Source organism: Podarcis filfolensis, assembly GCF_964270895.1.
Source record: "Podarcis filfolensis genome assembly, chromosome: 8".
Classification (NCBI taxonomy): domain Eukaryota; kingdom Metazoa; phylum Chordata; class Lepidosauria; order Squamata; family Lacertidae; genus Podarcis; species Podarcis filfolensis.
In genome coordinates, this window is record NC_139611.1 from 1,189,148 (window position 1) to 1,205,578 (window position 16,431).

Here is a 16,431-nt window from a genome sequence, read left to right on the forward strand (position 1 = left end):
GGGGGAATATCAGGCTAGTTGAAAGGTTGAAGGGTCCATTTGCTAGAAATTTATTTATTGCCCACTGATCTTTGAAAAATTATTGGAGCCACACCCATTTAAAAACATTAATTTTTACAAACAGACATTAATTTCTCCTGCATCCCCTGCTGTTGTGAGTGGAGACTACGCAGGCAGGTGGTTTTGACGGGAAATCTTTCCAGAAGAGCAGTCCCGTCATTGCTGATGGCCAGACCATTAAAAAGGCCATTTGAGCTGCCCAGAGGGGGGCCATTTTTTCATTGCCAATCAAAAATGAAAATGCACTGCGGAACAAAGGATGAAAAGGGACAGTGATTTGCATTAAAAATCACATATTCTTATTGAAATGCACATTTAGAAATAATTGCTACCATTTAAATCACAATGGACTACATGTTGCCCTTGTGGAAAAGGCTGTGGCCAGGCAGCTCCATTTGCTGTCTAGCTGCTCCCTGTACCTGGGCAACTTCAAGTCACCTTCCTCCGCTCCCTGGTCAGAGTCCTTGATGTTTAAGCTAGACTTGGACTGTATTTTTAATCTCCTATTGGAAGCCGTCCAGAGTGGCTGGGGAAACCCAGCCAGATGGGCAGGGTGTAAGTGCTGCTGCTGCTGTTGTTGTTGTTGTTGTTATACTGGACAACCTTTGAAAGAGAGGATGCTTTCAGAAAGAGGAGCCTCAGAGCACTGGCCACTGCCCTAATTGCCACAGAAGGCAGAGGGAATGTTGTCTCCATCCCCAGCGCCCCAGCTTCATTTCATACCAAATTCCCCAGAAGCCCTGAAGTCTCTGGTTATTATGCAGAGAAAAGCACACCTGGCAGTTTCATTTGACCAGATGCAAGATTATGGTTTTGAACGTGCACTGCCTTCTGAAATCTCTTCCTCCCCTCCTTGGCCCCTCAAAACCTGGCAGAAACATCCTCCGTCTTGACATCAGCAGGGTGGGGGACGGATGGGAGAGTAGGGGAGACAGAGCACAGAGTCTTTGTTTTGGTGCACATTCTGGGTGTACACCCTTAAAGGTGTACAGATTTTAAAACAGCTGTGGGAATTGAACCAACCAACTAACCAGCTGGTCTTGCTTTTTGCTTTTCTGGTAATAGGTCTGAAACAGGGGGGCAGAGAAAAGTGTTGAAGTAAGAATTAACACCCTGGTCAACTGGCTTCTGCAGGTGGTGGGGAGTGGAGGGGATGCACTTTTTTCATGGCTTCAGGCCAGCCCCAATATGAAAATGCTGGCAGCAAAAACCCGGCAGAGACTGAGACTTCAGTCAAAAAGCTGCTCCGTCCCACCCACAATTTCCTTGGTGAGATCTTTCCCATTGCATCTCAGAGAAAGAACTGGACCTAAAGCACATCCAGATAACATCCTTTATTGATCAGGTTGCCTATGACCTGTATGTACAGCACACCCCGCCTTCCACGGAGCACCAAAATGTCCCCCCGCCTCCCTCCGCCCTTAGGGCTGCCAACACATTCAGGTGAGCTGGGGAACCCTAAGTCTGTTGGGATTTAATCCAGAAACTTTGAATATCTCTGTAAGTGAAAGCCCCAAACTACAAGAAAGAAGATTCCACCTAAACATTAGGAAGAACTTCCTGACAGTAAGAGCTGTTCGACAGTGGAATTTGCTGCCAAGGAGTGTGGTGGAGTCTCCTTCTTTGGAGGTCTTTAAGAAGAGGCTTGACAACCATATGTCAGGAGTGCTCTGATGGTGTTTCCTGCTTGGCAGGGGGTTGGACTCGATGGCCCTTGTGGTCTCTTCCAACTCTATGATTCTATGATTCTATGAACACCTCACTGTGAAAGATGCTTCTGGGCTGCCCAAAGCTGCAAGGCAGGGAGAAGCAGAACCAGAGTCAAATCTGTCCAAAGTAGGGATTGGTGAATATGTCAGTATTGATTTCTCTCCATTTTTCATTTCCCCATTCTTAAATTCATTTCCTAAAAAGTCCTCGTGAAAATTATTCAGCATTTTAACACGAATTAATCCCAATATACACATCTTTCTATGCAATTTTGCCCAATCCTCACCCTTTTGAATGGGAAGCTTTGCTTCGAGTCCCGGTTTGTGTGTGTGCTGGCTAAGGAAAGTGGTGGAAAAGATGCTCTTCATATGCCCAGTGGCATTCTGTTCTCTCCAGCTGGCCTGCATGTGCAAGGAAAAGACAGCAACGAGAAGGCAAGGAAGTTCTGCTCCAGCTCAAACATGCAAAACCATACAAAAGCATTCTTAATGATTGCTATAGAAAATGTGGAGATCTTCATTCTGAGATTCCCGCTTCTTGCCAGATCCCCCAATGCAGCAGGAAGCCAGGCAGCCATACTGGAGCCATCTGCGGATGCCCCAGTGTCCCCCCTCCCCCCCACCTGCTTACTTGCTTGCTGCCTCAGAGAAGAAAATGGCAGGATCAGCTCCTTGACTCTCCCTGAACTGACCTGCATCCAGTATCCTGGATCCCAACTCCAGAGGTTGCTTGACTCTGGCTCCCATCAGCCTTAGCAAGCCTGGCCAATGGCCAGGGAGATAATGGGAGTTGTCTCATTTGGCACCCAGAGGACCAAAGGTTCCCCACACCCAAATAAGAGCATTGGGAGTGCAGCCAGATTAGGAACCTCAGTTGAAAGTGAGAGGGAAGAGGTGGCAACTGGGAGGGGAGATGTGGCAGATGCTTGTGCCTAACCCTTTCTCTCCTGTAGGTCTTCTCTTGCACTTTCCAGGTGTGGTTTGCCAGTGACTGGGAATGTAGAGTGCAGAGGAGGAATGGCCAGTGAGGAAAGGGTTGTATCCTTAAAAAACATATACAAACACACACTCCCCACTCCTCTTGTTTGGCCCTAATGGACAATTTTAAACCAATCCCAACACATTTCAGGCCACATGAGGCGTTTGCAAGGAGTGCCTTAAAACTATGGTGGATACTGTAATTAAATTAAATTATAGGGCAAGGAGCATGGAAAAGATTGGCTAATGCAGCCATGAAAGCAGGGGCTGATGGGAGTTATAGTCCAGAGCAGGCATAGGCAAACTTGGCCCTCTAGATGTTTTGGAACTACAACTCCCATCAACCCTAGCTAACAGGACCAGTGGTCAGGGATGATGGGAACTGTAGTCTCAAAACATCTGGAGGGCTGAGTTTGCCTATGCCTGGTCCAGAGCATCTGGAGGGCACCAAGTGGGGGGTGGGATGGGTGAAGCCAAGTCAGCCCTTTAAGTAAGCAGCAACCCCAGAAATGCTTTCAGTGAGCATTGCAGCTAAATTAACCCACTTTTTGTGGGTTATGCCAATTGCTTCTATTTTTGCATTGTTTGCCTGAGTTTTTGTGCGATTGCCTAACCCATAGTTTTTCCTCCAAAGGCAAATCCTTTTTATCAGCAGATGATTCCCTCAAACAAAGCTGCTAAAAGCATTTAAAAGCATACATAAAGCTTTCCCGCCTCCAGCCCTCTTGAGCCAACCTGGGTCTCCAGCCTGGTGCCCCCAGTTGCCTGGCCTGCAACTCCCACAGCCGTGCTGGCTGAGTCAGACAGGAGAGACAGTCTTAAACCTGGTTGGTGAAGGTCTCTCCTGAATTTGCTTGCTCATCTGTGGACGCCGGACGCCAAATAAGTAAAGTGCCACTCCTTCATTCAGGTGAGCTGGGGAACCCTAAGTCTGTTGGGATTTAATCCAGAAACGTAGAATATCTCTGCATGTGAAAGCCCCAAAGCCATTCCTACTTTTGTATTATCCATTTGGGGTATTTGCACAAGGAAACTGCATCTTGGGTTTTGAAGGGTTAGGGTTTATTTCTCTTCATAATTTTGCAGCCCAGTCTTAGCCCAGAAATGAAGATCTGATGATTTCAATGTGACAAACACCTTCAATTTACACATACAAAATGTTAATGATTCCATGGAAATAAATATTTTTAAATGTACTGAAAACATTTTAAAATGTGTGCTACTGGTGTAATTATCAAAGAAACCCTAACCCTTTTCTTTTATATTTACAGCTGTTATGAGGAAGACTTATAAGGACTCTTGGAAACTGATTTTGTTTTTAATGGAAGTTGTTCCTTTTACCTAAAAAAAGAGAAAGATTTCAACACTGATTTATTTAAAAATAAAAGCCTTTGCTTTTTTTTTAATGCCCACAAACCATGGTCTGGCAAGCAGTAGACAGGACCTCTGCCTTCTGCACGTACATGAAAGCCCAGCCACAGCTGCCCTGGCCTTTCAGAAAGTGCCGTCCCTCACCGAGGCTGTGGGATGCAGAACCACAGGACATTTGCAGAAGGAAGAAACCCCTCAGCCACTTCAAAAGGAAGCTAAGGGCAACAAAAACCCTGCACTAGACCCATGATAATTTTCTCAACATTTCCTCTTTCCTGTGATAATTATACAATGCAGTTTCTTTTCTCATTAATTGATGGAGAGCGGACAACAAGAAAAGAAAGAAATGCAGGAAAAATGTTTGGAACAGCACTAATTATATCCTCTTCTGTATATTGTAGCTTTTTCCTGTGAGTACAGTATTGGAACAGGAGAAGCTGCATTTGCCAAACTTCTCCCTGCTAGCTTCTCATTTAGCTACATTAAAAGCATATATCAGATCTGCATCAGTTTTGCTGCAGTGGCAGCCTCACCTCAGCAAAGGAATTGCTGCTTGGTGGTTGCTGAGAATGAATAGGTTTTTTCTGCCTTCCCTGGGAAAACAGAATATTGCAGACCCAGTTTATGCCTGCAGTTTAAGCCTCTCAAAGTGTTGCCAGGATCTGGTGCTGATCTGGGCCTAAGGGGACTCACATTTGTACCTGCAGCTCCAACCCCAACAGGTTGTGGGAGGGCAGGCTGTGACACCGGAGTGGCAACTGAAGTGTACTCTGCCTATGTTCAGGAGCACTCTCCTTTATATTTGCTTTACAACTTTCAGAGCCGGATGTCAGTACTGAAGGCGGGATGCTAGGGTCCAGCACTTGTGAGCTCTGGCTCAAATGAAGGGTGAACACAGGTGTAACGTTTTATGAAGGGTGTTGCTGGTCAGTCTCCTCGATACCAGCACATCTTGAACAATTGGGGGCATGTTTTCCGCATGATTCAGTTTGAACCAGGAAAAACTGGCTGTGGAAGGTGACTATTGGCTCGTGCCTGTGACACAACCTGAGAGCGAGTGCCTCCCGCAACCCCTGGAGTCATTTTGTAAGTGGTTTGAAAATATTTGCTTTTCTTTTTTTATAAACAGAGAAATTAAAGCCTATGTGATGAAACTTCCCTTTGCTGCTGGAGAGGACTTGAGGGTCGGGGCATGCAGCCAGGAAGGCTTCGCGGCCCGAGTGCGGCGTGAGCCCCGCCCCGTCCTGCCGCCTGAGCTGCTCCTCTTCCCGCGGGCCGGAGTCCTCGCTGCCGCTCAGCCGCTGGGCGAGCCCAGGCCGAGCACCGAGAAGGCGGCGCGGTGCTTGCGCAGCAGCAGGCGGATCTTCTCGTCGTCCGAGTCCGGGTCCAGAGGCTTGTTGTATTCGTCGTCCTCGTCCGAGGCTGGGCGCTCGCCCGCTCCGGCCGCCGCGCGGGGCGAAGACGACGAGGGCTCCAGGGCGCTCTTCTTGCGCCACTTGGTGCGCCGGTTCTGGAACCAGACCTGCAAGGAGGCGGACGGGCAGCGGGTCAGGGCAGCGCGCAAGGCCGGCAGGAGCCGAGCGCAGGCGGAGCCCACCAAGGCAGGACGGGCTCGCGGAACAGCCGCCCCAGCCGCCAGCGCGCCCGGGGGAAAGGCGCCCGGCTGAGGGGCTTCTGGCTGCAGGCTCTTTAAGGCAGAGGAGCCCTGCCGGCGGGGAAAGATGGCAATCTTACTTCTGAATTGGGGGTTGTCACTTCACCCCAGAGGAAAAGGGGCTGGCAGGGGTTTGTTAAATGATAGCTGAAAAAGAGGTTTATTGATCCAGCGGTGCCTCTTCAGTTTCTTAGGCATACTGGATCTGAATTTTGAATCGCTGTTCTCCACAATGTCCCTGAAGGAGGACCAGAGGGGTCTGAAATGCTCTGGCTCAATAAACCCCTTTCATTTTTTCCATTCTGCTATTTGTTTCCACTTCCACTTGCTTTTTGGAGTTCCTATTTTTGTTGCACTAAATTATCGACAAACCAAGAGTTCTCTGGTAAAAGAACTAGACATTTGAAAGAAATTCCCCCTTTTCAAACTCCTGCAGCATTTTAGTCCTGGCCTAGAGAAATTTTAGTGCGATGGCCTCCCCAGTTTTGAACACAACTGCAGATCCAGTTTTACCACTGTTTTAAATATTATTTCAATTTTCTTGAAGGAACCAGGGCGGGTGGGTGTCCCTCCTCCTTCTAGACCTTTTTTCTTGGCCCACAGCTTCTTTCTTTCCTCCACTAATATAGAGAAAAGAAGCAATAGTTTCATTTGCCATCAAGTGAGCTAAAATTCATTTCTCAGAATAGAGTTTTCAAAGAAAAAATACTAAAAAAACTTTCATTTCCCTCCAAGTATATATGGCAAAATGCCCCTCACACAATTTCACCACCCACAAAAAGTGTGAAGAGTTTTGGGAGGCCATTTTAACTCTGTCTTAGTTTAAATTATATTGACTTTAGGGCTACAACATTTAAGACAATCCATTTGTTAGATCAACTGATGAAAAACTGGTGCTGCGCCAAAGCCTGTCCTTCTGTTTCTGGAGAGATTTCTTCCCAGGGTGTCCTGCCCAGAGGAAGAGGAGGGGGGCAAATACACATTGCTCTATAAAGCCCTTAACAACACGGGGACCAGTTTACCCGGGAGATGGCATTGCCCCAGGTGTGTCCTCTTGACTGCTTAGACCTGGGGCTACATAACCCTCACTCCGTGTGGCAGTGCCAAAAAGGATACAGGGAAGGGCTGGGAAATCCAAAATGGAAATGTTGCCTCCGGCTCCTGCTTAAAATCTTTTTGTTTAGGCCAGACTACCCAGATATCTCGTGTGCTGATGTGCATTTTAATCTGCTTTTAGCTTAGCTCTTATTTCAATTATTATCTGAATGTTTTAAATTGTTGTTTTTACCTGTTCTTATCTGTTTTTACTCATATTCGTATTGCTTTATTCTTTTTGTAAACTGCTTTGAGTTTTGTTTTTGTTTTACAGTCAAATTTTATGAAAACAAATAAATAAAATAAAATAAGGTTGGGGCAGTTTGGGCAACCCAGTGGAATCAAACCTGCACCAAGAAATTCCCTGGCTTCTGCCTCATTCTCAGGCGGCTCTAGAATTCCATTGTGCTTTTAATGGGTGTGGGATTGAGCTTAGCGCATCCCTCAAGGTGGTGATGTGTGGAGTTTCTTTGGCCACATTGACAGCATACATTTAAAGTGCTATGATACCAGTTTAAAGAATCGTGGCTTCTGGCCCCCACCAACAAATTTGGGAAGCTGTAGTTTGTTAAGGGTGCTGAGAGTTGTTAGGGGGCCCTGATTCCCCTCATGGATCTACAATTCCCAGAGTTCCCTATGGAAAGGGATTGACTGTTAAACCACTCTGGGAACTGCAGCTCTGGGATGGGAATAGGGCTTGCCTAGCGACTCTCAGCCCCTTTAACAAACTACAGCTCCCATAACTGGGGGGGGGGGAGCTGTGAGTGTTTAAAGTGGCATGAATATGGCCTTTTCCTGTCCAGTAAATATTTCTTTAGTGGTTTGCAGCCTCCCCTGCTGCATACACCCAAGAGCGGATGTTGCCTCATGGCACCCAGGGAGGCTACAGAGTGCAGAATGCTCGAGGGATGCTAGAAAGAAAGAAAGAAAGAAAGAAAGAAAGAAAGAAAGAAAGACCCTTTGATCACTTCAGATATAATATAAGCACCACAAATCGCACACATGTACATGACAAATTAACCAAAATTTTCTCTCCCTTTTGAGAATTTCTTTCTCATTAATGGTTTAAAAAAAGGTAAATAGAAGAAATTTCTGCCACAGCACTGTTAAAGATCTTTTGATTAAAAGGGGCCAGCAGAACTGTTTTTAGTAGTCAGATATTTTTAATACTGCACCTGGGTTGCAGTCTGGCACACAGAATGCCTCTTCTAAGACTGTGCGTGCTGCCATTCATTTTCATTTATTACATTTGTACTTCACCACCTTCCCTCCTTGGAGCTCCAGGTGGTGGGCAGAGATCTCCTCTCCACTTATCCTCACAAGAATCCTGCGAGGTGGGATTGGCCAAGAGTGAGTGATGGCACAACGTCACCCTGTGAGCTTCATGGCCGAGTGGGGTTTGAACCCAGGTCCAACCCTCGTGTGCCATCTAAAACAAAATGTGCCTCTTTCTTTGGAAATATTCTCATAGTCATATGCAAATGCATTCAGATTTAACCATGTAACTGGTGGACTAAAACAAATGCAATCCATTGGCTTTCTTTAATTGGGTGGCAGGTTAATTAGTCTGCTTAGACATGCAGCCATTTTCAAAAAAATAATTCGGATGCAATACATAATGACAATTTTGAAAAAGAATAATGTTCCAAAAGTCTATCACTAATAAACTGCTATTCATTGCTAATAAACTACGATTAATTCTTGAACTTCTAAAAACCTCAATAGTAGCATAATTTTAAAACCAAAATAAATCTGCCACTATGTTTTGAGGGCTTGGGACACGGGTGGTGCTGTGGGTTAAACCACAGAGCCTAGGACTTGCCGATCAGAAGGCTGGCGGTTCGAATCCTCACGACAGGGTGAGATCCTGTTGCTCGGTCCCTACTCCTGCCAACCTAGCAGTTCGAAAGCACGTCAAAGTGCAAGTAGATAAATAGGTACCACTCCGGCGGGAAGGTAAACGGCGTTTCCGTGCGCTGCTCTGGTTAGTCATGCTGGCCACATGACCCAGAAGCTGTACGCCGGCTCCCTCGGCCAATAAAAGCGAGATGAGCGCCGCAGCCCCAGAGTCGGCCATGACTGGACCTAATGGTCAGGCCTTTACCTTTACCTATGTTTTGAGGTGATGTGTGCTAAGAATTTTGCAATGAGACAATGCTTAACGGCTTGACCGAGCTTTGGAAAACCTGAAGCAGCAGCCTGCCAGGGAAGCTTGTGGCAGAGAGAGGGCAGGCCCTGCCGTGGGGCAGCGTAAGGCAACCACCTCAGGCGGCAAATGCCAAGGGGCAGCAGGGGCAGCCCCCTGGCTGCTTACCAAGACGGAAACAAGATTCCGTCTCCGCACTTGGCAGCAGCTCTATGTGGGGAAAGGGCCTTGGACAGTTAGATCACAGTTGGGCCACCTTTCTGCACATGAGTCGTTGCAGAGTCAGGTCCAAAGTGTATTGGTTTTCAACTTGCTCCTAGGACCATGTCATTCCAAGCTCCACCTGCTGATTTCTGCTCATCCAGCACTTGTGAAAAGCTGACAGAAGCCAGTCCTTTCTCCTGTCCTGCTCAGCTGGTGACTCTGAAAGCAGGAGAGCATGTTTTTAATTCTATAGCACATGTAAACACACACACGCCTCTGTTTTGGAGCCTGTTGTGGTGTGACACAGGCAGAAACCCTGCTGAGGCAAACTGCTCCAGCTCTCCTGCTCCTGTCCCAGTGCCATTTGAGGCAAAGCCCATGGCATAACTCTGTGGGCTTCCCTGCACATATCACCCACGTGAGTGAAAGGGACACAGGCTGCACACAGGCTTGTTATGCATCTTTAGCCCTGATCAGCAAGTTGGCTGTGGGGGATGGGACACACTTTGAGACGGGGGTTAAGGGCAGAGAGCAAGCATTTCATTGGTCACCCCTTAAAGCATGGGCCCTCAAACTTTTTGGGGTTCCCAGAGGCACCGTCGAAAATCTCAGAAACTGTTGTGAGCACCACAAAATACAGAGTGCACAGGACCTAACCCCCCCTCACCACCAAAGAACTGCTTCCCCAGCAAACAAAGCAGAGACAAAAAAAGCAGGAACCTCCCCCCACCCCACAAACCAAGGAAACCCAAAGCAACCTCTGCAAGCAAAAAGAAAGGGGGGGAAATCCCCAACAATTGGGATGAATGGGTGTTCAGCCATGTGCCTGAGGGTGCTCTGGTGCTCACAAGCACCGCATTGTGAGCCCCAGATTTAAACTGCTGTCCCACAAAGTCCCATCAATGCCTCTTCTCCAGCTTGTTCTTTCACCTCCCAATTGGCAGTGCCTCTTTGGAGACTGGATTTGGCCCAAGGGCTGCCAGTTGCTGACCTGGGCGAAGCAGAGCCTATGGGTGCTGCTGCTGATTCCCTGCCCCCGCCCTCCCCCAGCTTGTCTCACAAAGGTACAGGGAGCTCACCTTCACCTGCGATTCACTCATTCCAAGGGAATAGGCAAGTCTGGCCCGCTCAGGTCCAGCCAGGTACTTGGTCTGCTCAAAGGTTTTCTCCAGGGCAAAGATCTGGTGGCCTGTGAAGGTCGGCCGCGTGTGCTTCTTCTTGTGTAGGCCGTCGCCCACAGGCCCTGCAGCTGTGCAGAGGGAGAGGGGCAGCGTGAGGCCTGAGGGGCACTGAAGCTGGCTAGCGCTCCCTTCCCTGTGCACCAGGCAGGATGAGCCCTCCAGCCGCCCCTGCCATAGACACACAACAAGGCAAATCTATGCCAGCCATCCCTAGGAATGCAATCAAAAACAAGACTGCCCATCTCATCATGCCCTTAGACCACTCTGCCGCATGACCGTACTTGGAGTGCTGCGTGAGGTTTGGCTCGCCTAACCTCAAAGAGGACCCTGCAGAAAGAGGCTCAGAGAAGGGCTGCCCAAATGATCAAGGGAATAGAGAGACTCTGCTATGAGGAAAGGCTGCCGCATTCGGGACTTAGAGAAAAGACAATATGAGCTGACGTGGTAGAGGTCTATAAAATGATGCCCAGCGTGGAGAAAGAGGGTTGGGAAGAGTTTTTCACCCTCTCTCCTCACGCTGGAACTTATGGGCATCCAATGTTGGGAGACCCAGGACAGAAGCATAGTGCATAGCTAAACTACGGAACTCCCTGCCACAGGGGGCAGAGCCGGCCACCAACTTGGATGGGGAAATTAACGGAAGACCAGGCTAGCTGTGGCTACTAGCCGCAATGACTATGCTGTGCCCCCACCATCAAAGGCCTGGCGCCTCTGAAGGCAGCTGCTGGGCATCGCAGGCAGGCAGAATGTCTCATGTCCTGCTTGCAGGTTCCCCCCCAGGCGTCCAGGTGGCCACTGTGAGATCAGGGTGCAGGGCTGGGGGAGGCATGGGCCTGATCCCGCAGTCTCTTCCGAGGTTCTTAAGCTACCACAGGTTGAGGAGGACCTTTTTTAGCTAAAAGATTCACTTCTGTGCACTGTTCTGTCAGGCCTATTCGTCATCTGGTGCTGGGCAAGGAGAATGAACCAGACACCCCACAGGTTGAGGACCTTGGGGAACAGGCCCGTACCTAGGGGTGCCTTGAGGTGCCCTCTGGCCTGACCCCAGAGGAAGAACCTCGGGGCATGTCAGAGGATGGGGTGGGAGTGCCCCCCCCAATCCTTGAGAGTGCAGACAACAAAATCTCTGGGCCCAGGATGAAGGACAGTAGCTCAGGAGGTCTCCAGGGGTACAGAATGGGCAGGCTACTCGTGAGAAAGGGACTGCAGTGCACCACAAACCCTGTTTGTGCTGGCAAAGTTGGCATTTCTGCTGCTGGGGCCTGAGCCCCTGAGGGAGCCCCCCGAGAGTGACACTTCCTGACGGCTGAATGCCAGTGGGAGAAGCAGGGAGAGCAATCCAGGCAAATGTCTCCCTTTGCAAAGTGCACTGCTCTCTGCGCATGCTCACAGAGCCCTTTCTGTTTTCTGTCGGGGCAACCTATATGCCTCATTGGGGGTCAAGACGTGTTCCAGTCAGGTAAACCTCTCTAGGGGGCCTAGCAGGGCCGGGGGGTGGGTGGGCATGGCCTCAGGTTCCCCACTCTCAGCCTACCCCTGTCTGCCCCATCACTTGCTCCTCTGCCTGTCCGAAGTGCTGCTCTTAAGATAGTATTCTTATTTAATAGTGTTATTTATTACTTGGCACATGATTACTCCAGAAAGCCAAACAACTAGGTCTACCAAACACATCTGGGTGGCTTGTGTGTGTTTTATTAATCTAGCAGCCTTGGGTTGGGTGCAAATCTGGGCTGCGACTTGTGGCATGCCTTCTCAGCCCCCTTCCCAGCAAAACACCAATGCCAAAGCTATATAAGCTGTTAAGGGCCCCCAAAGGAGCTTTGGGGGGTGTGGGGGGGGTGTTGATTTGAGAGACCATCTCTTCTTCCCCATGAAGCCCCATCAGCTGAAGTCGCCTTCCCAGGACTTGCTCTGCACTCCAGCCCCTGAGCAGGACATGGCTGGCCCTTTTTATTCTGTGAACCCCCCTGAAATCTTATGATGAAGGGCAGTATATACATTTAATTGATAAATATTAATAGTGACGATAATAACCAGGCAGAGTGGGGCTTTAGATACTTTGGTTCATTGTATCAATATTTTATTGTTGCAAAAAGAAATTTTGCAGGGATGTGAGCTGTGGCCTCGGTTCCTCTGATCCTTCCCCCATCCCTACCCCCACTTCCGCTGCAGAAGAGCCCCCAGATCAGGCCAATGGCCCACCAGACCCTGTTCTCATCCTGTTGCCAACCAGGTCCTTACGGAAAACCCTTAGGCAAGACCCAAGTAAGAGCAAGACCCAGGCCATCTCCTCTTGTCTCCTGCAGCTTCCAGCAACTGGCATTCAGAAGCATCACTGCCTCCAAACAATTTGCATAAGACTAGTTAGAACTAGTCTTCCCCAACCTGGTGTCCTCCAGAAGTGTAGAGCTGGGAGGGACCATGAGGCCCATTTAGTCCAACCCCCTGAAGCAGAGAGCAGCTGCAGGGAATGCAAAGTGATGCTGGACTCCAGGGCAGCCTTTATTGCCCAACTTCCCCAACCTTTGCCCAACCAGATGTTATTTAACTCCACTTCCCATCAGCCTCAGCCACAGCAGCCATTGGTTAGGGACGATGGGAGTTGTGGTTGAAAAACATGTTCCCCCCTGGTTTGGGGAAAGCTGCCCCAGAGGAACCTCTGCCTCACCAGATGGTGCTAGACTGCCACTCCCACCGTCCCTGACCATTAGGCCTGATGGGAACTGGAGTCCATCAGCATCTGGAGGGGCAGAGGCTCCCCACCCGCTGCCCTAGAGGATGTGATGGGGCACAGCTCTTCCCTTTGCGGAGGGTGGGTTTGCCACGTGTTTCTCCTTCCACCAGGGCTGTTTCCCTGGCACCTGTGCCCATGCCACACTAGTGCCCCTGGCCTTTTGCACACTTCTTTATGGAGCCCCATATCAGCAGCACCCGGCTACCCGGCGCCGTCTGTCATTCCAAGGGGCACTTTCGTGGCAGCCAAGGATAAACTTTGCTTGATTCCGAGAACCGCTCCCTTTGCCCAGGAAAAGCAACGCAGAGGGAGGGCAAAGGAGCCAGTCACCTTCCTGCAGCTTTCTCAGGCACCTGTTCCAGAAAACCAGGTAACCTCCCCTCCCCCCACTTTCTGCAGTGACCAATCTCCAAACAAATGTGAGGTGGGGGTGAGAGATACATGAGGGATCCCAGGGCTCTCTGACCTAGAAGGCCTGCCCCAATCCAAGAGGTGAAAGGCTGCCTGTGGTTATTAAAACTCTGCACATGCTCAAGGATACTTGTCTGCTTGTTTGCCATGTTATCTCTAGTTACTTTTTCCTGTCATTGCTGTCTCTCACACTCTCAAAACCTGTAAGCTCCTGGTTCCAAAATATGCTGTTTTTCCTCCTGCATGTGACTCTGTGAAAGCACTACAAACACCGACGGCTCTACATGCAAACCTGCCTCTTTCTGGTGCCCTTTGACTTCTTAAGCGCCCCCTCTCTTCCCCAGTCAAACAAAGTCCAGCATGTTTAGCTGCCTTTGCCTGTGTTCATTCATCCTTCAACTTTCTCTCTTTTTTCTTCACTGTGTTTTTTCACTTGCTGTTCAAATGCATACTGCAAGCCCCTTGAGGCAGGGAGTGCCCAAGTTGCTCCACATACTTGAATGATGCCATAATGAACAATCATAACTACTTTGCATATTCCAGGACCAAGTTCTGCCCTCGGTTCAGCCTTGCCAGTTTCCTTTCGCCACCCAAGGCCATCGCCTCACCCTTACAGATACCTCTCCTGGCTACTCCCCCCACCACATCCCCCCAAACCCACCCCACCCCATGGCAAGTTTGCTACTCACGGTTGCCACATGGCCGAGCTCCATGCCACTCCTGCCCTGTGTCTGCCCAGCAGTTCCGACCTCTGGCTGAGTATTCGCTTCCGGCTTTGGAGAAGTTCCCCACTTGAGACCCGTAGTAAAGGCTCTGGGTGCCCAGTCCGTTGAACCCACCAACGTGGGAGTAGCCCGAGAGAAGACCCCCATTCGGTGGAGCCACTGGCCTGCTCAGGATGTCGCTGATGCCATGCGGTGTGCCAGCAGCCAGCTGGGCACTCAGCCCAGGGGGGCTGAGCTTGTAGAAGGAGTTTTGCACTGTATACTGGCACATCGAGGCCTTCACCTCTGGGAAAGGGGGCAGAGGAGGGTTGTTGAGAAGGAATGTCCCCTGGAGGTTGGTATCCATCGCTAGACTGCCCGCTGGGAGATGAGCCTAGTGAGGTTTGGGGGGTCAATCATGCAGCTTTTAGATTCCCAGAAGTGCATGGCACATTGGCAGTGCCATCTCACAGAGACCCTGCTTCTACTTGGCAGCCTCCCTGCTGGCACAGAGGCAGCTGGTGGTCTGGAGCAGCTCCTGCTGGCCAAGGGAACTGTGGCTCAAGTCCATTGGGTGCCTGGCTAGCGGACCTCCCTGTGCCCCAGAGATTCTGAAGTCAAAACTGGCCAGCCACCAAGTTTAACTTCAAGGGAAGCTTCATTCCCTCTGATAAAAGATGGGGCTTATTAGAATACTGGGCCTCTGATAGGCTGCTGTGCTGGGTCTCCTGGCTCTCATTGGCTGGGCCAAGGACAGGATGTGGATTGGCTGCTCCCAGACAAATTACCCTTTGAAAGATCTACGGTCAACACCAGAACCTTAACGCTTGGATAGCAGGGGGGGGGGCAGAGAGCCTGCCTTTGCCTGGGGTGTGTGATGGATGATAGAGTGGGAGGGGTGGGGGTGTTTGTGCAAGAGAGAGAGAGAGACTCTGCACCTTTGTAGGAGACAGACTCTGATTATGGGCGAGTGCAACAGAAGGACCATGGATAGGAAATGCGGGTGCAGCTCTCCAAGGAGCAGGATGAGGCCGCAGCCTCAGGCGGTTGGTTTCGGTGGGCCTTTACAGGGCAGCAAAATGGGAGGTCAGACAAGCCTGAGCCCTGGTCCTTGGGGGAAGCCCTACAGGAAATAGATGGGAATCTGTGCAAGAGATTCTGCTCCTGCATGGTAGGGAATATTGTTTTATTTATTTTTAAAAAGGCTGTTGTGGAACGTCCTGGGGGACTGGGACTGGGGATTGACAGATCTGTCCATTTCACTTTCTCAACAATGTTACTTCTATTTTTATTGATTACCAGTAAAATGCTTGGGAAAGGGCAATATTTTATCATTAAAAAAAAAAAAAGATTTTAAAAATCAAAAGGAAAAAAGTCTGGCTTAGGTATCTTTTCTGCCTCCATTCCCACTAGCATGGATATAACACAGTGGAATGCACATGAACAAAAAGGACCTTCCTTGCCAGGGGGTGGGGGGGCAGTCCGTGGGCCAATTTTGGTCTTCCATGTCTGGTGTGACCCATGGGGCCATTTCCCCCAAACCAAGGCCGCCTGCCCACCAGCCCATGTCACAGTCTTAAAACGCTTTGCAATTGGGAAAAGTACTTGGAAGCCGCGGCAGGTTCCCAAGTGCCTGGCTGTTGAGGTCCTGCAAGACCCGCCCAAGAGATTTTCAGACAATGTCAATCACACGATGTCATAATAATGTCATGTGATTGACAGGTGGGTGATTTTGATAAGGACCCAACCCATGTAGCCAAAAAGGTTCCCTACCTCCCAAAGTGATGAAAAGTCCATTGCAATTCTTCCTGCAGCTTAGCTTGGAGCCAATAAAGAGAAGGAGATTGTGGAGATGCCGGCAGGAACCAATGACTGAACGGGCATTATGACTAAGAGAGTTCAGTGAACTTAGGGATACAGTGGTGACAAGAGACGGATGTCTAGGCCTCATTCACAAATTTACAAATCGCCATGTCTGAATGCTGTTCATCCAGGAGTCCTTCAGGAATGCAAAGGTGAAGTTGCTGATCTCTAACAAAAATATTATTATTATTATTATTATTATTATTATTATTATTATTATTATTATTATATCTAAAACCATCCTCTGTTCAAGGACTGATCTGGACCACAGAGGGGCTGAAGTTAGAATATTTTACTTTATTTTATGTTATTTGGACCTTT

The 16,431-nt window shown here is 49.3% G+C and overlaps 1 protein-coding gene and 1 long non-coding RNA gene across 3 annotated transcripts; both read right to left on the minus strand.

The window, feature by feature from the left end:
* Positions 1 to 1,379: 1,379 nt before the first annotated feature.
* Positions 1,380 to 4,007, minus strand: LOC310769932. The gene is made up of 2 exons (XR_014551864.1): positions 1,792 to 4,007; positions 1,380 to 1,469 (listed from the first exon to the last, which is right to left on the minus strand). It is a non-coding gene; the product is annotated as an uncharacterized lncRNA (long non-coding RNA).
* A 5-nt stretch (positions 4,008 to 4,012) lies between these two features.
* NKX6-3 (NK6 homeobox 3) lies at positions 4,013 to 15,785 on the minus strand. 2 transcript variants are annotated; one of them, XM_083629688.1, is made up of 3 exons: positions 14,233 to 15,783; positions 10,297 to 10,466; positions 4,013 to 5,640 (listed from the first exon to the last, which is right to left on the minus strand). In XM_083629688.1, the coding sequence occupies exons 1-3, from the start codon at positions 14,612 to 14,614 to the stop codon at positions 5,413 to 5,415; spliced, it is 780 nt and encodes a 259-aa protein (XP_083485814.1). In that variant the 5' UTR covers positions 14,615 to 15,783; the 3' UTR covers positions 4,013 to 5,412. The 2 variants fall into 2 exon arrangements, with proteins under 2 accessions (XP_083485814.1, XP_083485815.1); XM_083629689.1 differs by having other exon boundaries at positions 4,519 to 5,640; positions 10,297 to 10,460; positions 14,233 to 15,785.
* Positions 15,786 to 16,431: the final 646 nt, after the last annotated feature.